We start from the raw sequence: 27,050 nt of genomic DNA, 5'->3' as shown, positions 1-27,050 counted from the left end.
TGGCAGGAAGCCTTCTGTGGCTCATTTACGTGTTTTTGGTTGTCTTGCTTATGCTCTTGTGCCTGAGCAAAAACACAATAAACTTGATGATAAGACAATTAAATGCATATTTGTGGGATACAGTTCAGAAAGCAAGGGATATAGACTCTACCATTCGGTCTCAAAGCAGATTTTGGTAAGTAGAGATGTTGTTTTTGTCCAAAACTCAGTTCAGCCCATACTTTTATGCAAAAAACAGTAGAATGTATGCTCACATGACATGTTTGATTTGCTCCTAACTTTGTTTAATGGAGGGCAGCCATATGTAGAGCACTTGAATGCTTAACCAAGTGTTGAAATTCAGCCTTTGCAGGTGCAAAATTAGCCTACAAATCAGCCTTTTGATGAGGCAATTATTGAGGATGTAGTGGATGAGGAGAGAGTAGCCATAGAAGAATCTAGGCATATGCCAAAATGGCTTGTGCAGACATTGAGGGATAGTAAGTTGGCAACTCCTTTACCTAGTAAAACTCGTGCAGGTTCTCATCATGCAAATTATTCTCATGTGGATCATGTTCGCATTTCTACTTTATGTAATGAGGAGGAACCTATTTCCTTGGAGGAAGCACAGGATCATTGGATGCATGCTATGTAGGATGAGTATAACTCTATACTGAAGAATGACACCTGGTATTTGACAGATCTACCTCATGGTGGCAAGAAGGCCATTGGTACTAAGTGGGTTTACAAGTTAAAACGCAAAGCAGATGGTAGCATTGATCGCTACTACAAGGCCAGACTTGTTGCAAAGGGGTTTTCCCAGCAAAAGGGCATTGATTATGATGAGACTTTTGTACCCACATCTCGTATGACTACCATTAGGTGTCTCATTGCTTTGGCAGCACATCATGGCTGAAATGTACGTCAGTTGGACATTAAGACTGGATGGTGATTTACATGAGGAGGTGCATGTATCATAGCCTCCTGGTTTTGCTATGAAAGGAGAAGAGTCTAAAGTATGCAGGTTGAAAAAGGCTTTTTATGGCCTTAAGCAGGCTCCTAGAGAATGGTATGAGAAGATTCATGCATACTTGGTTGCAAATGATTTTTGCAACAGTCCAACAGAGAGTACCCTCTATGTGAAGAGGAGTAAGGACACATTTTTGGTCATCGTTCTATATGTTGATGACATGCTGCTCTCATGGGACCCGATATAGATCAGATATTAACCTTTAAGGTTGATTCGCAGTCATCGTTTGAGATGTCAAATTTGGGACCCTTGCATTACTATTTGGGGATTCAGTTTATGCAGTGCAATGATGGCATTGTATGGTGTAGTCTAAATATATATAGCAGCTACTGAGGAGGTTTAATCTTGAAGACTGTAAACCTCTGGCTACACCTATGGAGACAGGTACTCAACTTAGTCTTCAAGATGCAGGAGATTCTTTTGATGCTAGTTTGTATCAACAAGTTGTTGGATCTCTTCTTTTGATGCTAGTTTGTATCAACAAGTTGTTGGATCTCTTCTTTATGTGTATAACACGAGGCCATATATACAGTATGTGGTCTCACAGTTGAGCAGATTTATGAATAGCCCATGTACAAAGCATTGGCAGGCTTTAAGTGAGTTTTTCACTATTTACAGGGCACTCAGTATTTTGGATTATTTTATCCAAAGGGGGGTGAGTCACAGTTGCATGCTTTCAATGATTGAGATTGGGCTGGATGTTATGACACACGAGTGTCCACTACTAGTGGTGGGTTTTGCTTTCACCTTGGTGATTCATGTATATTATGGCTCAGCAAGAAGCAGCCTACAGTGGCCACTTCCAGTTGTGAAGCTGAGTACAGGGCAGCTTTTTTTACAACTACAGTTGATTGTGTGTGGCTCAAATGTCTTATGGCTAATTTGGGTGTTGGACAGTCGTCCTAGCACTACGATTTTCACTGACAGTCAGAGCGCATTAGCAATTGCAAGGAACCTAGTGTTTCATGCTTGCACTAAGCACATTAAGGTGCATTACCATTATGTTAGGGAAAGACTCTCTGCAGTAGAGATCAGCTTGATCTATGTGCCTACACATGACAACATGGCATATTTATTCACGAAGGCTCTTCCTTGTGAAAAGTTTGAAGCTTTTCGTAAAGCTTTGGGTTTATTGCCTTTTCAGGGCTAATTGGCCATACCCTGTACATGTTCACATCATCACTCTAGGGGGGATTCATAGCATTATATGGTAGTGATGTGTGTGAACACACTTAGGACCACTGGGGCACTTTTTCCCTGACTAGGAGGTTTTTTCCCCGGTGTGTATGTACACCCTCTTACCTACTCATTTTGGGGTGTATACTTATCTTTTGTATCTGGCACACATTTATCTATTCTAATCTAGTGAGTTTGTGTGTTCTCAAGCTTCTCTATCTTGTCTGTGTGCATTGCTGCAACCCTAACCCTAATTCCAACACATAAGCAACAATTGTATTGCCATCACTACGATCATGTCAATACACCTGTCATCAACACAACCACTAAGCTAGCCTTAGTAATTGTGGAGACACATAACAAGTCCTTCTTGGCCCTTGGTACATATAAAACATCTGAGAGCGTGATTGTTCCACCATTTGCAGTAGTGAGAACAAATTTACAAACTCCTTTTACAAGAAGTTATTTGCACATATAATAGTTTTTCCTTGTGGAGCGGATTCAAGTGATGAGAACAAACTATGATGAGAAGTAATGTGCTTACTAGCACCACTGTCAAAATACCAAACATGTACATTTGTAAACAACCATGCATACATCCTTATGCAAAAGGGTCAAAACTGCATTGCATAATGAAAGCCTAATCATTATGTATATAGTTTACAGATTCTTTGTTTTCTACATTAGATGCCGATGCATCAGCTCTACAGCCATACTTGAGTCTTTCTTTTCTCTAGCCGCTTCCTACACTCATTAATGTAGTGATTAGGTTTCCTACAATAGTTGCATTTGCCCTTTTTCTTTGTCTTGTCGCCTTCCTTGTTTGCAGGCTTGCCCGATGACTCTGGTTTTGGGCTTGTTACTACCCTGAGGAAAGGATTTACTTTCTCCTCTTTGTGAACTGGCAGCAAAAGCTTGATCTTCTGTATGCATGGTAAATCTATTTTGCTTGGATTGCTCTTCTTGCAAGAACACAGAAACCAACTCCTCAAACTTTAAGGCATTTGGATTGCCTTTCATCTCACGAGTCTGATGGTAGAAGCAAAACTTTGATACAAGTTCGGCAATGCATTCAAGACAATAGGCACTAACAATGAAATGTCAGGATATACACTGGCCAATTGCTCCTTAAAATCCTTGATTTTTGTAAGGAAACTATCCATGATGTCTCCCTTATTTTTATGCTCTAACTTTAATTGCTTGCATAGATAAGTAACATGTGCTTCATATGTACTTGGTACAATGACACAAGTGCATCCCAAGCATGTTTAATAGTCCTACATGACCGAATGTGAGGAATGATACTCCTCTTGACAAAGCAAGCAATGCGTGTGCCTGCACATCTCTTCCATCCCACTTTGTTTGTTGCTGCATAAGAGGTATGGTAAGCACCATGTGAAACTGAGTCCATGTCTATAGATCATGTTCATCAGAGGAGCTAGGACGTTTCTTAGTACCAACCATAACATTCCATAGCTACTAATACATGCCACATCATATAGGACCATAATGGGTAGTTGGTCTCGTCAAGCTTATCCTCAGTGGGGATAACATTCAAAATAGATCACTGTCTGCCATTTTTTATAATACCTAAGCATGTAATCATACAACCTGTAAGTGTTAAGTGATCCTTGATGCAACCAAGGTGGCTACTAAATAAGGCCACTAATAATGGAGACTTGCAAGGTGTGAAAGAAATATAGAGTAAAGTGAGTAGGGATTTCTCATAAGATGTAGAGATCGTTGTTGCTGAAGTGTAGCTCGTAGACAAGATATGGTGTGGTGAGTGTCTAATGATGCTGTCACACATATCTGCAACCTATCTGCAGTAGATCTGACAGTACTACTCTAGAATCTAATGAAGAACAGTGCAAATTCGATCCCTGAAGATGTATGTAGAAAACTGAAAACCGCACGAACGGCCCCCCAAAACACACCCGGAATGAAAATTTGACTGAAAAATTACAATCCATAGTAGTGCACACTTTTAGGTCCTCTTTCTTCTCCCAGAAGGGCTCCTTGATCCGATTCAAGAAGATTCAAGAAGACAGGTGATTCGAGGTGAAGGGTAGGTAGACAACAGTAGCAATAGGGGTAAGGAGCGTATGCTGTGATACCAAATGTTGGAAATAGGGTTGCAGGAGTGCATGCTCACACACACACACACACACACACACACAATGGAGAAGCTCAAGGGAGCAAGATGTATACCCTAAGATGGGTGTATACTAGCATGAAGGAAAAAATCTCCTAAAGAGGGAAAAATTGCCCCGTCTGGTCCAAATATGGTTACAATAAGGTTTATTCAATCTCTTTTATCAGTGCGTTGTGAAGAATTGCACCTTTCTCGCCTTGATTTATCGAAGCAAAATTTGACTTCAAGTTTGAATTTAGATCTTGTTTGAACATTCATCGAATGATTTTTCCTAATTTTTGCACAATATCCTTTCACAGACCCCTCGTTGTAAATTTACAATGTGTCTTTTGCCAAAATCCCATATGCAAAAGATGGATGATGTGGCATCTTCCAAGTATTTGCTGTAGAGATGGAAAAAGTAGGCCCGTGTCTGTATAGAACCTAGTCCGAGTCTGTTCTGTTTAGAACCTAGTTTGCTCTGTTGGGTCTAGCGTTCAACCGCGATGGGGAAGAAGAAGTTCATCGACAAGAAGAAATCCGCGACCTTCCGACTTGTGTTCAAGGATTCTTCTACTGCAGGTTTCGGGGATGGTTCAGACAGGGTTTTTATGCGGGTGGATGGAGGCGATGCCCATGTCCCGGGCTTCGATGACGACTGTGAGAGTTCCATTTTTGACGATGCAGAAGAAGGAGAAGAAGAAGAAGAGGAGGAGGAAGCAGCTGGCCATGGCGGACGGCCGCCCCGTCGGCTCATTACGAGCAGCCACAGGGGCAGGAGTGCGGGCAGTGGCGTCCATTCCGCTGACCGCAGCTCTGGCATTTCCGAGCATGTCCGGCGCGAACTTGTGGAGCTGGGCTTCCCCGATGATGGTTACAACTACCTGCAGCACCTGAGAGAGGTCGGACCATCCGGGCGCACCGGCTCTTTTGTTCCCAACAACAACCTTCGCCTCGATCTTCTACGCCCAGATGTGAAGGTGGGTGCTTCCACTCACACAGCTATAGCAATCAAGTATCCTCTTATGCATCATGCTCTAGTAGTGTATGTGTGTGTGCAACGTGTCTAAGAAGTATACAGCTCCATATTGGCATTTCAAGCAGACTACAAAACTAAAAAGCTTCAAGTTTGTTGTAAAATGTTGCCCCACTTTGAAATGCATATTAAAATTCTGATCTGTTGGCATGCTGTACATATTCCTGGTTTTATGCTCTGGGCTGTCTGTACTACCATACAAGTTTAAGTCAGTGACTTAAATTACGACTAGTATGATTTAACGCAAAGCTTGTCTACTCAGCATTTAGAATGCACAAGCCTTGGAAGGACAAATTTAGTAGATTGCAAATTATGTGATCTTGCCCATTGCGAGTGTCACACAAGTTACATCATGGAGACACCATAAATTTTGAAATATGGAAAGCAGCGAAGCTGCAAAAGCAGTCCAGGGAATGATCAAAACCTGCAACCATCCCCATTTGTCAGAAGCTGCTCTTCTTTAGAATACATGTCACAGTAGGCCTTATATCATACTCAAACAAGTAGCATGACTGGGTTTACCCAGCGTCACACTCCACGCTTGTGTAGGCCTAGACAATTATTGGTTTCATTGTTGACAACTTCACAATACCTTTTGTGCTGCCATTTAAGTTAACTTTGGTGTTTGAGAGTTAGTTTTTGTGAAGGTACTAGCCTTGCTGACATGGCTGGTTTTGTGCTTTAACTTACTGTGATAGTGGCTGTAACCAGGCCTATGATGCATCGAAAGTTCATGCATTTTCGTCAGTGGAGGATAGTGACAATGATGCCTTGCTTGTCAGTGGAAGTACATCCAGAATACGGGGTCCTGCAGCAAAAGTTGTAGATTCTGATGTGGCTGCTTTGCTGGAAGAAGATGATCATTTACTTGTTTCTGCTGATGAGCTTGAGGATGACTTTATTGCCATGGCAAACAAGGGTGGAGAAAATCTTACAGTTAGGGAAAGTGAATCTGATCATAGTGCTTTGAAACCTCCAAATGTTAGGAATGAGAGTTTGGATGTGAGCGAAGAATCTGAAGGTGATGACGACGATGATTATGAAAGGCCTTCATGCTTCCTTGATGAGCAGTTTGAGCTGGTATTTACTTTTAACTTTTGCATTCTTCATGAAGTGAAAATTTGATTTCAAGGAACATGTGGGAAGGTTGAGGGGGGTTCTTGTGCTTGTGTATAGCTGTGATTTCCTTTTCAACGAGGTGTTGCACAGCTGAACTCAAGCTGACACTGTTGCTAGCTTACTTTATTATAAATTGTTTTATCTGTTTTTGGCATTCAGCTAGCTTTGCGAGAGTATGAGGACGATGAAATTGGCGAGCTTGATTATGATGATCCCTCAGCACGAGGGCCTGCTCACATATCCAAGTTCAACAATGTGATGTCAGACTTTTTAATTAAAAGCTCTCTTGTTCAAGACAAGTATCAGACTCCAGCAGAGATTGAACACAATAATGACGGGGGCAAGTTCAAGAGCCAAGGATTTGGGCATATAGAGAGAACAGAGAATAATGACAAGGAAAAGGAGGGCTCAATGAACACAGTCAACAAGACCTGCTTGATAGTAGACACTATGTTCTATCAAAGTGATTCATCAGAAGAAGTAAAGGAATTTATAGTAGCAGGTGACACTGATGAAGATGAAGGCCGGTGGGACTGTGAAACTATAGTGACCACTTTCTCTAACCTCGATAATCACCCAGGCAAGATTTACTTTTCACCAAAGGAGCCAAGTAAGGGCATATCAAGGGGAGAAGCTAGAATGACCGAAGCAAACGAGTCTGTAATTCGTCTCAGAGGAAAGCAACAGCTGCCTATTGATTATCTCCCAGAGAAAAGTCATTTAAATAGAGCTGAAAAGAAGAAAGCGTTCAATCACGACCAGAACTCTATGGGTGTCCAAGAAACGAAATCGTGTGCAGGTAGGCGGAGGGCAGGGGAGACCAGGGAGGAAAGAAAGGCTCGAAAGGTGAGAACATCTCAATGTCCTTAATGATCTTATAATTTCTTCTTGCTCTAGTGTGTTTGAATTTTCTGTTAATTCCACAGTTTTCAATGTTAAAATAAACAAAGGGAATGTGAACTATTTAATGGCAAGAGAGCTCATAAAGATCTTTGATTTCAGACTAAGAATCAATCTAGCTTTGAGTCCTGATTAAAGCCATGCAAGTACTTAAGTCTAAAGCTAGAGGTTTGTTCATGTGAATCCATCTCCTTGGGATTAGTGGGAACAAGTATGAAAGTCAATGAGTTTAATGTAAGAGCACTAAGATTCAATATATGCTAGTGGAGTATGAGAAAGAGAAATGAAATGAAATGAAATTTCATTATTGTCTTCGAAGGACCATAACGGGTCCATGAGACACATGTCGAACATACATGAATACATAAGTCGATGTGCTCGGGAGCCTCATTGGAAAGCATAATGAAACTGAAATGTGTCAAACTAGAACTGAAATTGAAATGTTGTAGGTGACAATGGAGGGTCTCCCCCGAGGTGTCTCTGTCTCGGAATGCTTGTAATGTCCTCTGAGAGAGAGAGAGAGAGACAGAGAGAGAATTTATTAACATCTACAAAGCATATTAGCTATGAAACGCATTTTGTATGGTACGAAACGTTTCGTAAATGTATGAAACACGTGTCATACTTTAGGGGCTGCCCCAAAAGGTAAGGTGGTCTCATGTGCAAATAATCATTCTTATCTTGTGAAAGGCATTGGTGAGTGTACTCACAACTGATGGCACAGGATTTATGCTTGCGACGAGTGTTGGAAGGTTGGTGATTTCGAGTGTGTGATCTATGGCTAGAAGGTGCCTTGGATTATCCCATAAGTGGAAGCATGGGAAGTTGAAGAGCCATATATAGGCTAGAGTGGCACCTTGTCATAATCATCTCCTCCGGCCGGTGTTTTGAGAGGCAGCTCACCGGGAAATGGGAGCCGGGTGGAGGGATGTTGCAGTGCTCGTTGGGGGTGTTTGTGGTGCTCGATGGTGATGCATCTCCTATGTGCGTTAGTCTTCTGCTGCGCATTCTGACATGGTATCAGAGCCTAAGCGTGTGTGGTCCTGGGCGACCCCCTCGCGCCTCGGTGGCGTGCAGAGCTCGAATCGAGGGAGGGTGTTGGAAGGTTGGCGATTTCGAGTGTGTGATCTATGGCTAGAAGGTGCCTTGGATTATCCCAGAAGTGGAAGCATGGGAAGTTGAAGAGCCATATATAGGCTAGAGTGGCACCTTGTCATAATCATCTCCTCCGGCCGGTGTTTTGGGAGGCAGCTCACCGGGAGATGGGAGCCCGGTGGAGGGATGCTACAGTGCCCATTGGGGGTGTTCGTGGTGCTCGATGGTGATGCGTCTCCTACGTGCGTTAGTCTTCCGCCTTGCATTTTGACAGCGAGATGTACTTTATGCCTGTGGGATTAATAAGAATTTGTTGTTAATGTCCTCTTTGCTAGTCACTTCTGGGACACTATCCATGGACAAAGCTTTAGGCTTACTCCCATTTGGAGAGTGGTTTGCTATCCTAGACATGTTCACACTATCACTACAAGGGGGATTTGTAGGATTATACATATGTGGTAGTGTAACTCGCGGCGGGTGCCCGGGGGACTAGGGTCTTTGACACACTTGTTGATACCATCAATGCATATTAAAACATTTAAACATGGCCATAGCCTTAACATATATCCATCATCACGTTGCATGAAACATAAAAGCTGGACAAAACATCTACAAATGCTGAAAGTGGAGCTTGTACGTGTGACACCGCATAGAGGCCGGAATGGGCCGACCCCCCCCTTGGAGTATTTTATTACCCAAGGAGAATAATATCATGTACAAGCTTTGAGGGCCTTACTCTCCCCACGGGAGATGCCGGATTATCCATATACAAATGCCATAACACAGCCCAACACGAGGCTACCAAGCCGGAACATAGGCTATAGAAATGCCGAGCCAACAATATAATCCATATACCTCCGTGCAGGTATTGATTCTTCCCCAAAAACCACGGGTCTTCATGCAATAGAGCTGGTACAGCAAGTACAACTCTCCATTCAGTCGGTATAGCAGGTACAGTGGTTGGTACAGTCGGTACGATGGTTGGTACAGTAGGCACAACAAGTATAAATGTTGGTACAACATGTACAATGATTAGTACAGTAAGTACAGTGGTTGGTATAGCAAGTATAGAATCTGGTACAGCCAGTACAATGGATGATACAGCAAGTACAACAAGTACAAGGACTGATACAGCTAATACAACGGCTGGTACAACAGGTACAAAGGTTGGTACAACAAGTACAATGACTAGAAATCATAATAAATGATTAAATACCCTTGCCTTCAGTATTTCTTCGCGATGGAAGCCTCCAAAAGAGTCCCCAACAGCCGGTTTTCTTCATGGGCAGCCTTCAAGAGAGAGAGAAAGAGAGTAGCCATCCTTAGGGCAGCTTGTAACGGTGGTAGAGGCTAGTGTGCAGCAAGAGAGCCTCCCTTAATGAAGAGAGAGGGCTCCAATTTATAGATTTGGGCCTCCCATAAGCTAAAATGGCAAGAGAAGGCTACAATGACAAGTGAAGAGCCACACAATAGCTGAAGTGACAAGTGTGAGGCCACTTGTCTCACTTTGATCCACTTTCTAACAAGTGTCAGGCCACTTGTCTCACTTTGGTCCACTTTCTTGTCACACAGGTCCCAATCTAAGAGATGGGTCCTTCCATAAACTTTCTCTCTAAAAATATCCCAACTGGTAGACATTCTGTCATAAGCACTTTGCCAACTCTTGGTATCTGCTCAATTCCATATGTAATGACGCGAACAGAATTTCCATCGGAGTCGGGCCAAAAATAGCAACTCTCCTAAATTTTAGGAGTGTGGTCCTTTGTATTCTAGGATAATCCCCCATTCCCAAAGCTTGTACTTTCCAAATATTTAGACATCCTAGAGTCGAGAAGACTCCTTTCATACTGGGAAATGTCCAGGCTGGTGAGGATGTAACTCGCGGTGGGTACCAGGGAGACTAGGGCCTTTGACACACTTGTTGATACCATCAATGCATATTAAAACACTTAAACATGGCCACAGCTGTTAGAAGTCATCTCTTGTCTATATTTATACACCAGGGCCTCTGTTGTGGGTGTGCCCACCCTGTATAAGGTGTTTTATCATTTTTCCACACTCCCCGTATTTTTCCCTAATTTTTTCCATTTTTCCTAGTGGTGGGGAGGGTTGCCAGAGGATGGCAGGAGCACTCCAGAGCTGGCCGATTGTCCCAACAGCAGTCCTGCTGCTGCTGGCTGACTGCATACAGATGATGCGTAGGTCTCTGGATTGCTGGCCGACTGCATTCACACAGTCGTGGGCCTTTTTCTGCTGGCCGACTGTATTTATGCAGTCGTGGACTTGTACAGTGCTGGCCGACTACTCTCCCAGGGGCGTATAAATAGGCCCCTTGCCCCCACCACTTCCTCATTCAGTTTTCTCGGGATCTTGTGTATAGAGAAGAGTTTACACACCTATCTCTCTGTGTTTCTTGTGCTGTTTATTTTCTGCAGTCTACTTGCTCTTGTCTACCCAAGTTTGGTTATCATTTCCGCTGCATATTGTGACATGGTATGAGAGCCCTAGGCTCGAGATAGATCTTGGGAGTTTTTTTGAGCAAGAGGGGGAGCGTTAGGCTGCTGATTGGTGGACTGTTTTGGGCTGTACGGGAAGAGAAGGTGCAAGAGGAAGGCGGGCTAAGGGGCTGGACAGCCACTTGCAGGTTTACAGATTTTTTTTTCCCCACCCACCCACCCTTTCAGGTTACTCTCCGCGATGGCAGATTTACTAGAGATGGCTGAGAAGCACGTGAAGATTCCGACTCTCCCCATGTTCCCAGTGGATCGGCAGCTGGACGGGTCCAATTAGGGCATCTGGAAGGTCATGATGGAGTCGGTGCTGGAGTCATATGACCTTGCTGATTTTATCATCATCGGGGTTCCACGGCCGGAAGCTGAGGAAGGGGAGTTACTATCGACGAGGAAGGACCGAGAGGCATAGGCACACACGTGGGATCGTGTCAACGCTAGGGTCCGGTCGTTTATTTTCCTCAATTGCACACCACAAGTGATCAATCATGTGAAGCACATGACGCTGGCGAGAGGCATATGGGAGCACTTGGCTTCTTTGTATAACAGGATATCACCCATGAACCGGATCTCCTTGGAAGTGCAGATGCGGGATATGAACCCTGCAAAGTCCCCGACGATGCGGGAACACATTAACAAGCTGCAGGCCCTTCAGCAGGAAGTCCTACAAGCTGGGAAAGAGATATCATCTGAAGACATGGCCATCACTTTGCTGTCCCACTTGCTTGGTCAGTATTCTGCTTTCTATTCCTCGTTGATTACGAGTGGCAGGCTCAGCACCATTACTTGGGAGGAGCTTGTGCCAATGGTCTTGGATGAGGAGGAACGTTTTACGAACCCTCCTCACAGCGGAGGTTCGGAGGCCTTAACTGGCCAACGGTCGAAAGGCCGGAATAACAACAAGGGCAAAGGGAAGGCTTCACCGGAGAAGTCTTCTGAGAAGAAGCCTGATTCAGAACGAGAGAAGCTGAAGGCCGAAAGATCTTGTAATGATTGTGGCGAGAAAGGCCACTACTGGAGGAAGTGCCCTAAGCGGACAGGGAAGAGTGTTGATTCCTCAGCCTCAGTTGCAAAGACTCCGGCATTTGTGCACTTAGAGATGGTGGACTCCGATACTTCATCATCTTTGAGCGAGGAGGCAGTTGGCTTCACCGCCGCGAAGGATATACGGGAATGGATTCTCGATAGTGGTGCTTCCAGGCACATGACTCCATCCCGTGACTTCTTTCTGGATTTGAAACGGCAGTCAGGTCGCATCTTTATTGGCGATAACTCCACTATTCCGATACATAGTGAGGGCCGGATGGAGATTATTTCCGACGGCAAGGGGGGCAAGCATGCTTATAACTCTCTTTCCAAGGGATACAGGTTGTATGATCCAGATAGGAATGAGATTGTTGTCAGCCGGGATGTGGTCTTTGACGAGCATGTTCCAGCATCCACTGTCGAGGAGCCGCCACTTCTTGGAGATCTAGAGGAGTCTGATGATGATTCCCAGTCTATCATTCCAGTTGATCCACCTTAGTCATCACAGGAGGTTGAGTCCGCAGCTGGAGTAGAGCCCCCGCGACCACAGGAGGCTCCACGATCTGTTCGAGTACCTAGGTGGTTGTTAGACACCCTTCGGGAGTCAGGTGTCACGGGCTACCCTCCGAGTGGACCACAGAGGACGGCCCTCGAAGATCACATCGAGTCCGAGATAAAAGCAACACAGTGGAGGTTCTTCAGGTGAACTATGCTTTGATGTCTCGTATCATGCGGGATAAAGAGCCCACTTCCGTAAAGGAAGCCCTTTCACAGGATACTTGGAGGAAAGCCATGCAGGTGGAACTTGATGCCATCGAGAAGAACAACACTTGGGAGTTGGTACCGAGGCCGTCGAAGCGGTCAGTCATTGGTGTCAAATGGGTCTTTAAGACCAAATACGCGTTTGATGGGTCGGTGGACAAACACAAAGCCAGGCTTGTGGCTAAAGGTTATGCTCAGCGGCCAGGCATCGACTACGAGGATACCTTTGCACTGACAGCGCGGATTTCCACGATTCGGACCGTTCTTGCCCTTGCTTCTTCTCAGAGGTGGCCCGTGTATCAAATGGATGTAAAATCTGCGTTCCTTAATGGGCGTTTTGTTTTTTTGGTTTTTATTAAACTTTTTTTTTATACAAAAGTTGAGGGTCTCTAAGGTTCAATGTGTTTTTTTTCTTTTTTTTAAGAAAACAGAACTTATATATATATATATATATATATATATATATATATATATATATATATATATATATATATATATATATATATATATATATAAACACAAAAGCAAAAGCTCAAGAAGCTTTTGGGGCAGGCTTTATAAATCCCTTAAGTGGGCTTCTTGCCACACATCTCTCCAGTTTTCAAGCTCTCAAGCTCTCAAGTTTCCTTGCACTTTCTTTGTGCAAAGATCGAATTTTCTCTCCACGTGTCCTCTTCACGATGTCGACTCCAGAATCAGAGTTGGAGCCCCTTGTGGAACGCGAAGGCTTGCCGGCTACGGAAGGTACCGATGCCGATCTTTTTGACGATTTTGTGTCAAAATCAAATGTCCAAGAGTTCAAAGTAGCTCTCGAAGCTTTTTCGTCGGAACGTCAGGCACAAATCGCAGCCCAGATGCAAGCTTTGCAGAACTCCATTGCTCTATTGACCACTACTCTCTCTACTTTATCGGGTATGGATACCTTGGCCTCTGCTTGGACCCCAACATTACTCCGGAACCGTTCGGGGGCGAGCAAAAGCAGCGCACCAAGGAGATCGTGGACACTTGGCTACATAAGTGGCAAGTTCACTTTTAGTTTCATCCGTACGATGATGGAAAGAAGATCTAGTTAGCAGCAGGTTTCCTGTTCGGCAAAGCTTTGCTTTGGTGGAAGGAACTCAACCCTAAGCCAACGACTTGGGTACAATTCGAAGACGTCTTCAAGAAAGAATTCCTCAAGAAAGAGAATGATTATGATGTTGCCCGGTTTTTAGCTTTGACCATGATCTCGCAGCACCTCACGTATGAGATCTACCTCCAGAAGTTTAGGGACTTGTAGATGAAAGCTACAAAGATGGATCCCACTACTCTTTTGGGGTTCCTCGTAGCTGGTTTACCAGACTCATACCGTTTACAGGTTGAAAATAACAAATGTAAAACATTGGACGAGGCCATTCATTCGGCTCGTATCTATGATGATACAATGGTCTCTTCCAAGTCGAAACCCGTTACCGAGCAGGGGAACAAGCATAAAAGAAAGTTCTCCGCACCCATGGCTAACATGACTGAAGGCAAGTCTTCGGACCAACCTTCGAAGAATTCAAGTTCGACACCAGCGACGAAGAAACGACTCCTTAGGACTTTAAAGCTCAAGAAGGAAGGACGTTGTTTTATCTGTGAAGAAAAAGGACAAATGCGTAACGAGTGCCCAAAGCAAAAGGGTGTCAAGACAAACGCAGGACCCAAGCCAAAGGCAGCTAACCAGTTGTCTTTGACAGGTACGTCAATTACTGTACTTTCTCGCCCTAGTACTTGTTCTGATTGTCTGTTCAATTCTAAAGTGTTTGGCTTACATGATCTTCTCCGAGTTTATGAAGAAGTGAATGGCTATAAGATTCACATTCTTCTAGACCCTGGTAGCTCACACAACTTTGTTAACTACAAACTTGTGCAGAAATTGAGTCTTGGTATGACACCGAGCGATCATACCTATGAGGTACGCCTACCTGCGGGAAGGCAAGTATGGGATCGAAAGGTGGAGATGCTTCCAATCCAGATTCAGGACTACAAAGACACTCTGGAATGCTATGTAATGCATCAAAATGTAGACTTGTTATTAGGGATTGAGTGGTTTAAGACTCTTGAAGTCCAGATAGATTGGTCTAGTCATATTTTTTCTTTTCAGCATAAGGACACGCAGTATAGTATTTTAGGTAATTGTATTCATCCCTCTCAGGGATCTCTTGTAAATACAATTGATTTTGGAAATATAATGGATTCTTCTTTGTATACTGCTTTCCATTGTGTATTGATTCCACTTTTTTGCTTTCTCATCCCTTCCTTGGATGTAAATGAATTAAGTGTGTTTGAAAGCAAAGAATTACAGAAGATACTTGATTTGTTTCAAGATGTATTTCCTAAGGAACTGCCATCGGGTTTACCACCTGAACGGGCAGTAGATCATCGTATTGACTTGATCCCTGGTGCCCATCCTATCAGTATTCCACCTTACAGAATGAGCCAAGCTGAGGAAGATGAGTTGGCTAAACAACTCGAAGATTATTTGAGGATGGGCCAGATTCGTCCAAGTAAATCACCTTGGGGTGCACCTGTGTTACTTAGGAGAAAGAAGGATAATACCTGGAGAATGTGTAAAGATTACAAGAGATTGAACAAGTTGACCATTAAGAACCATTATTCTCTCCCTAGATCAGATGACCTGATTGACCGGTTAGCAGGAGCGAAATATTTCACGAAGATAGATTTACGTACTGGCTATCACCAGATACGTATTCATGAAAGGCATGTCGAAAGAACCGCCTTTCGGACTAGGTATGGCCATTACGAGTTTCTTGTATTACCTTTTGGGTTAACCAATGCTCCAGTCACTTTTCAGCAAACGATGAACGATCTTTTTCGTGAACATTTGGGGAAATTTGTGGTGGTGTTCCTGGATGATATTTTGATATATAGTCGTACTCATGAGGATCATGTTAGACACCTCACGATTGTCTTATCTATTTTAAGATAGAATCGACTATATGCTAAGTTAAGTAAAGTTCTTTATGACCGACATCATTTACTTGGGACACAAGATCACTCGAGATGAATTGAGCATTGACTATGACCGAGTTCAGAAGGTTCTGGACTGGCCTATACCACGAACAGTGAAACAACTTCGTTCTTTTCTCGGTTTTGTTGTTTTTCTTCGGAAATCTGTACGGGAGTACTCTCAGCTCACACTATCGAGACCGACTTATTGAAAGGTCGTGGACGTAAGTCAAATCAACCTATCACTTGGAATAACGATTTGGATATGGCCTTTAGACTTTTGAAAGATAAAGTCAAGGAATCACCTATCTTAGCATTGCCTGATCCTAGTCGGCCTTATGTTCTTGAAACTGATGCCAGTGACTATGCTATCGGGGCTGCTTTATTTCAAGATGGTAGACCGATTGCTTTTGAAAGTAAAAAGCTAGACGACACTCAATGGCCAACCCTTGAGAAGAAGCTTTATGCTGTGATTCATACTCTCAAGGTTTGGAGACATTATTTATATGGCTCCAAGTTTGTGGTATTGACTGATCATCAGTCAATCAAGTATGTGTGTGATGCGGATGATTTGAGAGGAAGGAAAGCTCGTTGGGCGGAGTTAATGCAAGATTTTGATTTTGAGATCCGTTATCGGAAAGGGTCCATGAATAGTATTGCAGATGCGCTTAGTCGAATTCGAGAGGTGAATACTTTGTCGTTCACCGAGATTTCTACTGACTTATTTCAGTCATTGAGAGGGCTTTGCAGGACTGATAGTTATTTTGGTCCATTTTGGCGGAAGATCCAGGACGGGAGCTCATTGATTGACCAAGACTCAATGACTGAGCAGTCTACCATTCAGGCTGCAGGAGGCCAGTGGATGATTCGGAATGGTTTACTATTCCATAATGACAAAATTTGTGTACCACAGATCTCGGACATTAAGTCCAAGATTCTTAAGGAGTGTCACGACGCTCCTTTTGCTAGACACCTTGGGGTACACAAGACACTATCGTTAGTGAACACACTTTTTATTGGCCAAAGATGAAAGGGTATGTAGAAGATTATGTTCTCAAGTGTCAAATTTGTCAGGCAAATGAAGCTAACGCTTTAGACAGGCTGGGTTGTTGTTGCATCCTTTGCAAATCCCAGGTAATAAATGGGAAAGTATTTCCATGGATTTTATTATCGGATTGCCAAGAACACATCAAGGCCACGATTCTATTTGGGTTGTGGTAGATCGCTTGACAAAAATGACTAGATTTTTACCGACCCGGAAGACTATTACAGCTACGCAATTAGCACGACAGTTTATCGAGCAATTGTTTAGATTGTACGGGTTACCGCAGGACATAGTCAGTGATAGGGACTCTAAGTTTACGAGTGACTTTTGGAAACTTGTTTTTGAGAAGTTGGAAACAACTTTGAATTTGAGTTCCTCTGATCATCCTCAATCTGATGGCCAGACTGAAAGAGCAAATTAGATTTTGGCTTCGAGCATATGTATCCAAAAGACAGAGTTCATGGGAGGATTATCTTCCTATGTTAGAATTTGTATATAACAGTACTAAGCATACGAGTACAGGTTTTAGTCCTTTAATGCTTATGTATGGTTTTCAACCTAGATCACCTGTTACAGTAGGATTCTCAGGACTTCAGCATGATGCAGCACGTATTTTTTTGCAAGATATGCAAGAAATGTTACAAGTTGCGAAGGAATTTATTAGAAGTGCTCAAGACCGAGACAAGTTTTATTCTAATAGACATCGTTCACCCAGAGAGTTCTCTGAAGAAACAATGGTGTATTTGCGAGTTCCGAAAGATTCCGAGACTTTACGGACAGGTCGATCTTCGAAATTATCCCCTAGATACTGTGGACCATTTCGTATTACACGACGGATTTGCTCAGTTGCATATGAATTGGATTTGCCTTCTCATGTGAAAGTTCATCCTGTATTTCATGACCTTAGACTTAAGGAAGTACTGAGTGAAACAGATCAGTTAGTTACTCCTCAAGAAATCATAGCTGTCGAGGACATGACATTTGTTCCGCACGAACGTGAAAAGATTCTTGGATTTCGTGAAAGAAGATTGCGTAATATGCTTATCACGGAATACAAGATCAAGTGGAAGGATCATGTTGAGGAGGACGCTACATGGGAGACATTGACTACTCTTCAGAGAGATTACCCTGGCTTTTTAGTGAGCTCAGGAGTGAGCTCTTAGAGGAAGGGGAGTATGTCATGTGCACAGTGTGTATCCACCGTGTGCTACACGCACACAAGACTAGTTTCGAGGCTTGGGGAAGCTTGGAGCTAGGCAGGCTGATTGACGAGCTGCACAGGGTTTGCTTTCCTCCACCTACGGAAACAGTAGCTGATCATAAATGTAACGATCCGTATCTCCAGCAAATCAGCTAACTAAGGGTTGGCCAGCTTTGTGTGCTTTGCCACATTCGCCCATAAACCCCCTTGTTGTTTGTTTGTTCGTTTGTTTGCAGGATTCGAGTCTCGTACCAGGAACGGTCACGAGGAGATCCGTGGGGATTTGACAGGAAGCCTCCAAAACAGTCCCCAACAGTCGGTATTCTTCATGGGCAGCCTTCAAGAGAGAGAGAAAGAGAGTAGCCATCCTGATTCCTTAGGGCAGCCTGTAACGGTGGTGGAGGCTAGTTTGCAGCAAGAGAGCCTCCCTTAATGAAGAGAGAGGACTCCAATTTATAGATTTGGGCCTCCCATAAGCTAAAATGGCAAGAGAAGGCTACAATGATAAGTGGAGAGCCACACAATAGTTGAAGTGACAAGTGTGAGGCCATTTGTCTCACTTTGATCCACTTTCTAACAAGTGTCAAGCCACTTGTCTCACTTTGGTCCACTTTCTTGCCACATGTCGCAATCTAAGAGATGGGTCCTTCCATAAACTTTATCTCTAAAAATATCCCAACTGGTAGACATTCTGTCATAGGCACTTTTGCCAACTCTTGGTATCTGCTCAATTCCAGATGTAATGACGAGAACAGAATTTCCATCGGAGTCAGGCCAAAAATAGCAACTCTCCTAAATTTTAGGAGTGTGGTCCTTTGTATTCTAGGATAATACCCCATTCCCAAAGCTTGTACTTCCCAAATATTTAGACATCCTGGAGTCCACAAGACTCTTTTCATATTGGGAAATGTCCAGGCAACTCGCGGCGGGTACCGGGGGACTAGGGCCTTTGACACACTTGTTGATACCATCAATGCATATTAAAAGACTTACAAATGTTGAAAGTGGAGCTTGCACGTATGACACCGCATAGAGGCCGGAATGAGCCGACCCCCCCCTTGGAGTATTTTATTACCCAAGGAGAATAATATCATGTACAAGCTTTGAGAGCCTTACTCTCCCCACGGGAGATGCCGGATTATCCATATACAAATGCCATAACACAATCCAACACGAGGCTACCAAGCCGGAACATATGCTGTAGAAATGCTGAGCCAACAATATAATCCATATACCTCCGTGTGGATACTGATTCTTTCCCAAAAACCACGGGTCTTCATGCAATAGAGCTAGTACAGTAAGTACAACTCTCCATTTAGTTGGTACAGCAAGTACAATGGTTGGTACAGCCGGTACAGTGGCTAGTATAGCAGGTACAATGGTTGGTACAGTAGGTACGGTGGTTGGTACAGCAAGTACAGCAAGTATAAATGTTGGTACAGTATGTACAGTGACTAGTACAATAGGTACAGTGGCTGGTACAGCAAGTACAAAAGCTGGTACAATCGGTACAATGGGTGGTACAATAAGTACAAGTACAAGGATTGGTACAGCCAGTACAATGGTTGGTACAGTAGGTACAAAGGTTGGTACAACAAGTACTATGACTAGAAATCATAATAAATGATTAAATACCCTTGCCTTCAGTATTTCTTCGCGATGGAAGCCTCCAAAACAATCCCCAACAGTCGGTATTCTTCATGGGCAGCCTTCAAGAGAGAGAAAGAGAGTAGCCATCCTTAGGGCAGCTTGTAAAGGTGGTAGAGGCTAGTGTGCAGCAAGAGAGCCTCCCTTAATGAAGAGAGAGGGCTCCAATTTATAGATTTGGACCTCCCATAAGCTAAAATGGCAAGAGAAGGCTACAATGACAAGTGGAGAGTCACACAATAGTTGAAGTGACAAGTGTGAGGCCACTTGTCTCACTTTGATCCACTTTCTAACAAGTGTCAGGCCACTTGTCTCACTTTGGTCCACTTTCTTGTCACATGTCCCAATCTAAGAGATGGGTTTTATCTCTAAAAATATCCCAACTGGTAGACATTCTGTCATATGCACTTTGCCAACTCTTGGTATCTGCTCAATTCCAGATGTAATGACGCGAACAGAATTTCCATCGGAGTCGGGCCAAAAATAGCAACTCTCCTAAATTTTAGGAGTGTGGTCCTTTGTATTCTAGGATAATCCCCCATTCCCAAAGCTTGTACTTTCCAAATATTTAGACATCCTGGAGTCCACAAGACTCCTTTCATACTGGGAAATGTCCAAGCTGGTGAGACAGGTAGTGACCATGTGAATGGGGGCTTACCAAGGGCACTTTTTTCCGTGTACACATTATAGAGGTTTTTCCCCCCCTTGAATATTTGGTGTGTCTGGACACCTATACTTTTACATTTCGGGTTTGTCCTTAGTTTACTTGTGGTTGTACACATCTTATCACTTCATTGTAGTATGTCCACACTTTCAATCTCTTTATTGCTCCCTACTCTATGTTCTTGCTGTTTTTTGTGTATTTTTGTTGAACTTTAGCTTTTCTTTGAACCCAACAGTCTTTCACATCTTATGGTTGAAGTGTTATGTTGGTCCATCTTTGTAAGAGGTTTCGGATAAGCAAGATGTGAGGGCAAAAAGACGAAAGGACTAGATGTACGAGAGATCAGAGCAAAACAACACAACATGAAATATGTGAGTGAGTCTATATATAATGGTGAGTGCAAATATGTACACCAGTGTAGAAGGGTGTAGGCTCTGATGACGAGCTCTGATGACAAGGGTGCTGCGTCCCTAAAGGGTGGTGAGGAGCAGAGAGGGCTGCCATCCCAAGTGGTGCAGCCTCTGGTGACACGGGTGCTGCGTACCTGAAGTGGTAAGGAGCAGAGAGGGCTGCCGTTCCAAGTGGTGCAAGCTCTGGTGACACGGGTGCTGCGTACCTGAAGTGGTAAGGAGCAAAGAGGGCTGCCGTTCCGAGTGGTGCAAGCTCTGGTGACACGGGTGCTACGTACTTGATGTGGAAAGGAGCAGAGAGGGCTGCTGTCCTGAGTGGTGCAAGCTTTGGTGACACGGGTGTTGCGTACCTGATGTGATGTCGATGATGAAGCTAAGCAGAGAGTGGGCAGCCGTCTCGATGGTATGGTGTAGCGGAGAGTGGGCTGCTGTCCCGATGGTGAGAGCTGAGGCAAAAACGCTGATATGATCTATGTATAGCAGAGGGGGTTGTTGTCCCATGAGCTGTGGAGAAAACGCAGATGATATGCTAATGTAAGTACTGATGTGAGCCTTGATGTAAGCGCTGATGTAAGGTTGAAGATAAACGCTGATGTCAGCCCAGATGTAAGGGCTGATGACAGGCTGAAGATAAACGCTGACATCAGCCCAGATGTAAGCGATGCTGATAGGCTGATGTAAACGCTGATGTGAGCTTGATGTAAGCCTGATGTAAAACGCTGAAGAATAAGCATTGATGTCAGTGCTGATGTAAACGCTGAAAGTAGTAGAGAGGGCTGATGTCCCATGGTGTAGCCTGTAGTAGAGAGTGGGCTGCTGTCCCAATGTGTGGCAGACCAGAAAACGCTGATGTGCCGTCCTGACAGGCAAGGGTGATGAAGCTATGTGATGTAGAGCCCGGCAGAGGCAGCAGCAGCAACAGATGGTGTGGTACCGGATATGATCAGTGAAGTGGTACGCCGTAGTGAATGATGAGGCGAGGCTATATATACTGAGGGGGGGGGGTGCTGGTCGGTCAGCCTAAAGGCTGTAGGCCAGTAGCCAAGACAAAAAACCCCAAATAAAAAAATATTGAGAAAAATCTCTTTTTAGGATTGGGAAAAATATTGTTTTCACACCCCCCCTCTCAGTCCAAAAAGGGGACCATGAGTGTCACGATTGTGACTAACTCTCTTAATCTCTCCTTAATTACTCCTTAATCTCTTATTAACTGAAAGGACACCTGTGAAGGGTCACACCCTTACACATGGGTCACTATCAAAGGACATGTCTATTCATTAAAAGACACACCCCTAAGTCCAAAGGATATAACCGTTGACTCAAGAGCCACACCCCTTTCCAGGGATGTGTCTCTTCACTTGGACCCTTTCGGCCTCTATTTAAGAAAGGCCCCTGTCTCAATGCAAACAACTCAATCTTTCTTGTAGCATTTGTCTTATGTTTATTAATTAATTCTTAATCATGTTAATAAAGCTATAAAAGCTTTACAGTGGTATCAGAGCAGCTTATGGCCATACTCTCCTTATTCCTGCCAACTTTGTTCTTCAACATAAAGTGGCTTTAGCAAACCACCTCATTCAAGAAATGCAAGATATTCTATTACAGATTAAGAATAAGATGATCAGCGTCCAAGAGCAATATCAACGCACAGCTAATAAGCGTCGTCGTCACATTGAATTTCACAAAGGAGACTTGGTATTATTATATATTGCCCCTCATCGATACAAGGGAGTGAAATCAGTTTTCCCAAAGCTTCGCCCAAGATATTATGGACCCTTTCGTATTATTAAGAAGAACTCATCTCTCAGTTATAAGTTGGAGTTACCACCTTCTTGGGGTAGAATTCATCCAACTTTCCACATTTCTTGGCTCAAGAAGTTTGTGGACGGTGATTTTTCAGTTTTAGATCATTTGGATTATGTTCCAGAAATCGAAGATGAACACATACTCTTAATTCCAGAGATAATTCTTGATGTCAGACAGAAAGAAACACGACATAAACTCACTACAGAATTTTTAGTTAAATGGAGAGATGTTGATGATTCCGACAAAGTGATGAAGACTTACAGGAATATCCAGAACTTCTTCGGGAATTCTTTCAAAGACAACCATCTCTTCTTAGTCGGAGTCTTATTTTAAGTGGGAGGGAATGTCACGATTGTGACTAACTCTCTTAATCTCTCCTTAATTACTTTTTAATCCCTTATTAACTGAAAGAACACCTGTGAAGGGTCACACCCTTACGCATGGGTCACTATCAAAGGACATGTCTATTCATTAAAAGACACACCCCTAAGTCCAAAGGACATAACCGTTGACTCAAGAGCCACACCCCTTCCCAGGGATGTGTCTCTTCACTTGTACCCTTTCGGTCTCTATTTAAGAAAGGTCCCTGTCTCAATGTAAACAACTCAATCTTTCTTGCAGCATTTGTCTTATGTTTATTAATTAAGTCTTAATCATGTTAATAAAGCTATAAAAGCTTTACAATGAGAGAAGATGATGGATGCTAGGGTCCCACATTGACACACTGGTAGAAGGAATGTATCCCCGTCTGGAAACAAAATTTAATAAAGTTAGAGAGGGCGATTGTGATGGCAAAGGTGGTGAAGATGAGTGTATTCTTAGATTAAGTGTTTGCATAAGCCTAGGTAGCCATAGATAGCCATGGACCTATTTTTGAAGTATGGCCGTCCAAGGTGTGAAGGCTATGGACCAAGATAAGGGTCATTGTGTATAGTCACCATTCATTCTTTTATGCTAATTCAAGAGAGTGCTCTTCTTCTCTGTACTCTTATGATGTTGCTTTCTTGCTTGCCTCTTGCATGTTCGAGCTCTTGTGTGCTTGCTTGCATGTGTGTGAGAGAGTGAGTGTGTGATTGAGTGAGAGGAGGGTCGAGCTTCCATTGGAGTGTGGTAGGCGGCATTGGAGTGGTGCTTGGAGTGTGGCTGCGCGCGGCAGCAAGCTCTCCTATGAGAATCCGAGCACAAGCAATCAGCAAACAACGAGGTGAGTGACACATCTTGTTTATCCAATTGTAGGCTAGGTTATGGTAGACTAACCTCTTGGTTTGAGCTGTTTATGCTCTCCGGGAGTGCGGGTAGACGATCCATGCTGTGTGCTCTTGAGGTCTTCAATCCCTTTGCGCACTATAGCTTTGATACCATGTGAGGGCAAAAGGACGAAAGGACCAGATGTACGAGAGATCAGAGCAAAACAACACAACATGAAATATGTTAGTGAGTCTATATTTAATGGTGAGTGCAAATATGTACAAGAGCCCTCTGATGTGAGGTGACTCTGAGTAGAAAGACCAATGCAGAAGTAGAGATGATGTCGGAGCTGAAGCACAAGGCTCGTGTCGATGTGAGGCAAAGCACTCTGAGAAGTGGTCGCTGTCGAAGGCTCGCGTCGGTAGATGTAGAAGCACTCCGAGGTGGTAATGGCAGCGAAAAATGAGGTGATGCAGGCTTTGATGACAAGGGTGCTACTGTACCTGAGGTGCCAGATGAAGAGCAGAGAGGGTTGCCGTCCCGAGTGGTGGTGGTGGTGGTGGTGCAAGTTCTTATGACAAGGGTGTTGCAAGACCTGAAGGGTGCAGGCTCTGATGACAAGGGTGTTGCGTACCTGAAGGGTGGTGAGGAGCAGAGAGAGTTGCCATCCTGAGTGGTGCTGGTGACATGGGTGCTGCGTACTTGAAGTGGTAAGGAGCAGAGAGGGCTCCCGTGCTGAGTGGCGCAAGCTCTGGTGACACGGTGCGGCGTACTTGATGTGGAAAGGAGCAGAGAGGGCTGCCGTCCCGAGTGGTGCAAGCTCTAGTGACACGGGTGCTGCGTACCTGATGTGATGTCGATGATGAAGCTAAGCAAAGAGTGGGCTGCTGTCTCGATGGTATGATGTAGCGGAGAGTGGGCTGCTGTCTCGATGGTGAGAGCTGAGGCAAAAACGCTGATATGCTCTATGTATTGCAGAGGGGGCTGCTGTCCCATGAGCTGTGGAGAAAACGCAGATGATATGCTGATGTGAGCCCTGATGTAAGCCTGATGTAAGGTTGAAGATAAACGCTAATGTCAGCCCAGATGTATGTGCTGATGACAGGCTGAAGATAAACGATGATGTCAGCTCAGATGTAAGCAATGATGATAGGCTGATGTAAAATGCTGAAGAATAAGCACTGATGTCAGTGCCGATGTAAACGCTGAAAGTAGTAGAGAGGGCTGCTGTCCCATGGTGTGGCCTGTAGTAGAGAGTGGGCTGCTGTCCCGATGTGTGGCCAGACCAGAAAATGCTGATGTGGCGTCCCGACAGGCAAGGGTGATGAAGCTATGTGATGTAGAGCCTGGCAGAGGCGGCAGCAGCAACAGATGGTGTGGTACCGGATATGATCAATGAAGTGGTACGCCATAGTGAATGATGAGGCAAGGCTATATATACTGAGGGGGGGGGGGTGGGGGTGCTGGTCGGTCGGCCTAAAGGCAAGTAGCCCTTCAGTCCCATCCAAAAATCATCTCATTCTTACATCATTCAGCAGGGTAACACAGCAGTGATCATGTGTGCTTGAGTCTTCTGACGTGTGCATACATCTCTAGAGCAGAGCTGTAGAAAACTTGTGCCTAAGTGCTAGGGTTTTCCATAGGTAGTAATACAACTGAAATTCAAGTACATGATGTGGCTGAGAATGAAGACATCAAATCACAGCCCTGCACTCCAGGCTAGCACTTTGTCTACAGGGAAAGGCTTTGTGAAGTCCAACCCTGAGGAAAGCAGGTGAATATGAGGACTTGGCTACCCACGTATATATATTGCACCATACCCTCTGAGCTTCCTCCAGTTTAGAACCCAAGTTGAAATATTTGCACTGCTCATGCAATTCTGAAAATAATGTTACCTCACAAGTTGATTCAGGCTGGCTTGATTAAAAACATTTCTGCATTTAAGTAAAATCTAAGTAAATGTCTGCAAAGTACAGAAAGTTGCAAGCTGTTTTGTTGTGTTTTAATGGTTGCAAGATGGCGCTCCATGCATCTTCCACATTCAGTGTATTTCCAATTTTTTTCAGGCAGCTGTGAAAGAAGAGAAAAGAACCGCGAGGGTAGCGAAGAAGGAGATGAAACTTCTGTACAAGGATGAGTCACAACATGCACAACATATTGCTGCTTCTACAGGGCCAGGGACTGTCCATTTGTCATAATGGTTTGATGTCAAACCATATTCTTTACAGCAATATCTTTTTTCAAGACATATCTGCTTCATTCTAGTCTGAACAAGTTAGTTACATCAGTATATTCAGTTAGGAAGGAGGTGATAATGGACGGAGGGAGAGAGAATTTAGTGTGGTTTAGGAAAGGTCAATCTAACACAGTCAGGTTGTTTTTGTTTTAGTATACCTACGGAGGTCTGCTGGATTGATCTGGTTGGGGAACGTTTAATTTAATGCCAACTTTTTGAGTCTGCTGGATTGGTCTGATTGATGATCCCTCTAATTGCCTAGCTTCTGTGGATATGGTTCTTAGAGGGGGGCAGTTTGCATACAGTGTTTATGGCAAAAGTGTGAAATGCAGCACATCATGGTTATATTTGCTGCTAGCATCTGCATACTTTTATGGTAAAATAATACAATATCATGTGGTTTCTTAATCATGGTGCTTTTTGGGGTTCGCATTGTTTGTATATAATGCAGGTGTCATAGTTTTCTTATCATTCTACATTATGACGTTTCTTGCAGGGTCTCATTTTTTAATTCTCAGCAGGTGATTCTCAAGGAGTCACGCCACCTTAATGCAATCTTATCTTTGGTTATTTTCATTTTATCAATACACACTGTTCAAACGATGTATTGAGCTGCAAAAATGTCCCTACCTTAGGGATGGCCTCTGCACAAGTACATGGATTTTATTTCAATTCGGTAGCTTGAACACTGGTGGGTAGGGAATGAACAGGACTACTCCCATAGGTGTGCCCTTGTCGAGTCAACAAGGATAAAGCGAAATAGTAGTGATGTATGCAACTATTCTGTCCCATCACATTTGAACAAACATGACACCACATAACATCTATTCCTAAGACATAAGAACCCTTTAGAGTACATACAGAAGAACATTCACCAATAAAAAGACAAAACTATCACCTTTTCCATTTCCTTGATTGGAAAACTCTTACATCCCTAACTGGGCTAGGACTACTGTGAATCAAGGGTTAGTATAACGCAAGGTCAATGAGATGTGCTAGCCTTGGATTAGGGCTAGGGACAGGTTAATAGTACTTGCCTAAGAGGCTGATGGCTAGCAAGGATGAGGTCTACATAGACTTTAACCAGGGGATTAC

At 43.8% G+C, this 27,050-nt stretch overlaps 1 protein-coding gene across 1 annotated transcript; it reads left to right on the top strand.

Annotated features, from left to right (window-relative positions):
• The first annotated feature begins 4,711 nt into the window (after positions 1 to 4,711).
• LOC147614083 (Low temperature viability protein) lies at positions 4,712 to 26,178 on the top strand. The gene is made up of 5 exons (XM_086780623.1): positions 4,712 to 5,299; positions 6,067 to 6,435; positions 6,634 to 7,320; positions 25,786 to 25,919; positions 26,109 to 26,178. The coding sequence occupies exons 1-4, from the start codon at positions 4,826 to 4,828 to the stop codon at positions 25,915 to 25,917; spliced, it is 1,662 nt and encodes a 553-aa protein (XP_086636749.1). The 5' UTR covers positions 4,712 to 4,825; the 3' UTR covers positions 25,918 to 25,919; positions 26,109 to 26,178.
• The last annotated feature ends 872 nt before the right edge of the window (positions 26,179 to 27,050 follow it).

This window comes from Cibotium barometz, chromosome 42 (assembly GCF_041138505.1).
Source record: "Cibotium barometz isolate CiBa-2024 chromosome 42, ASM4113850v1, whole genome shotgun sequence".
Taxonomy (NCBI): domain Eukaryota; kingdom Viridiplantae; phylum Streptophyta; class Polypodiopsida; order Cyatheales; family Cibotiaceae; genus Cibotium; species Cibotium barometz.
The sequence above is the reverse complement of the archived record's forward strand: the minus strand, read 5'-3'. Positions and strand labels throughout refer to the sequence as shown.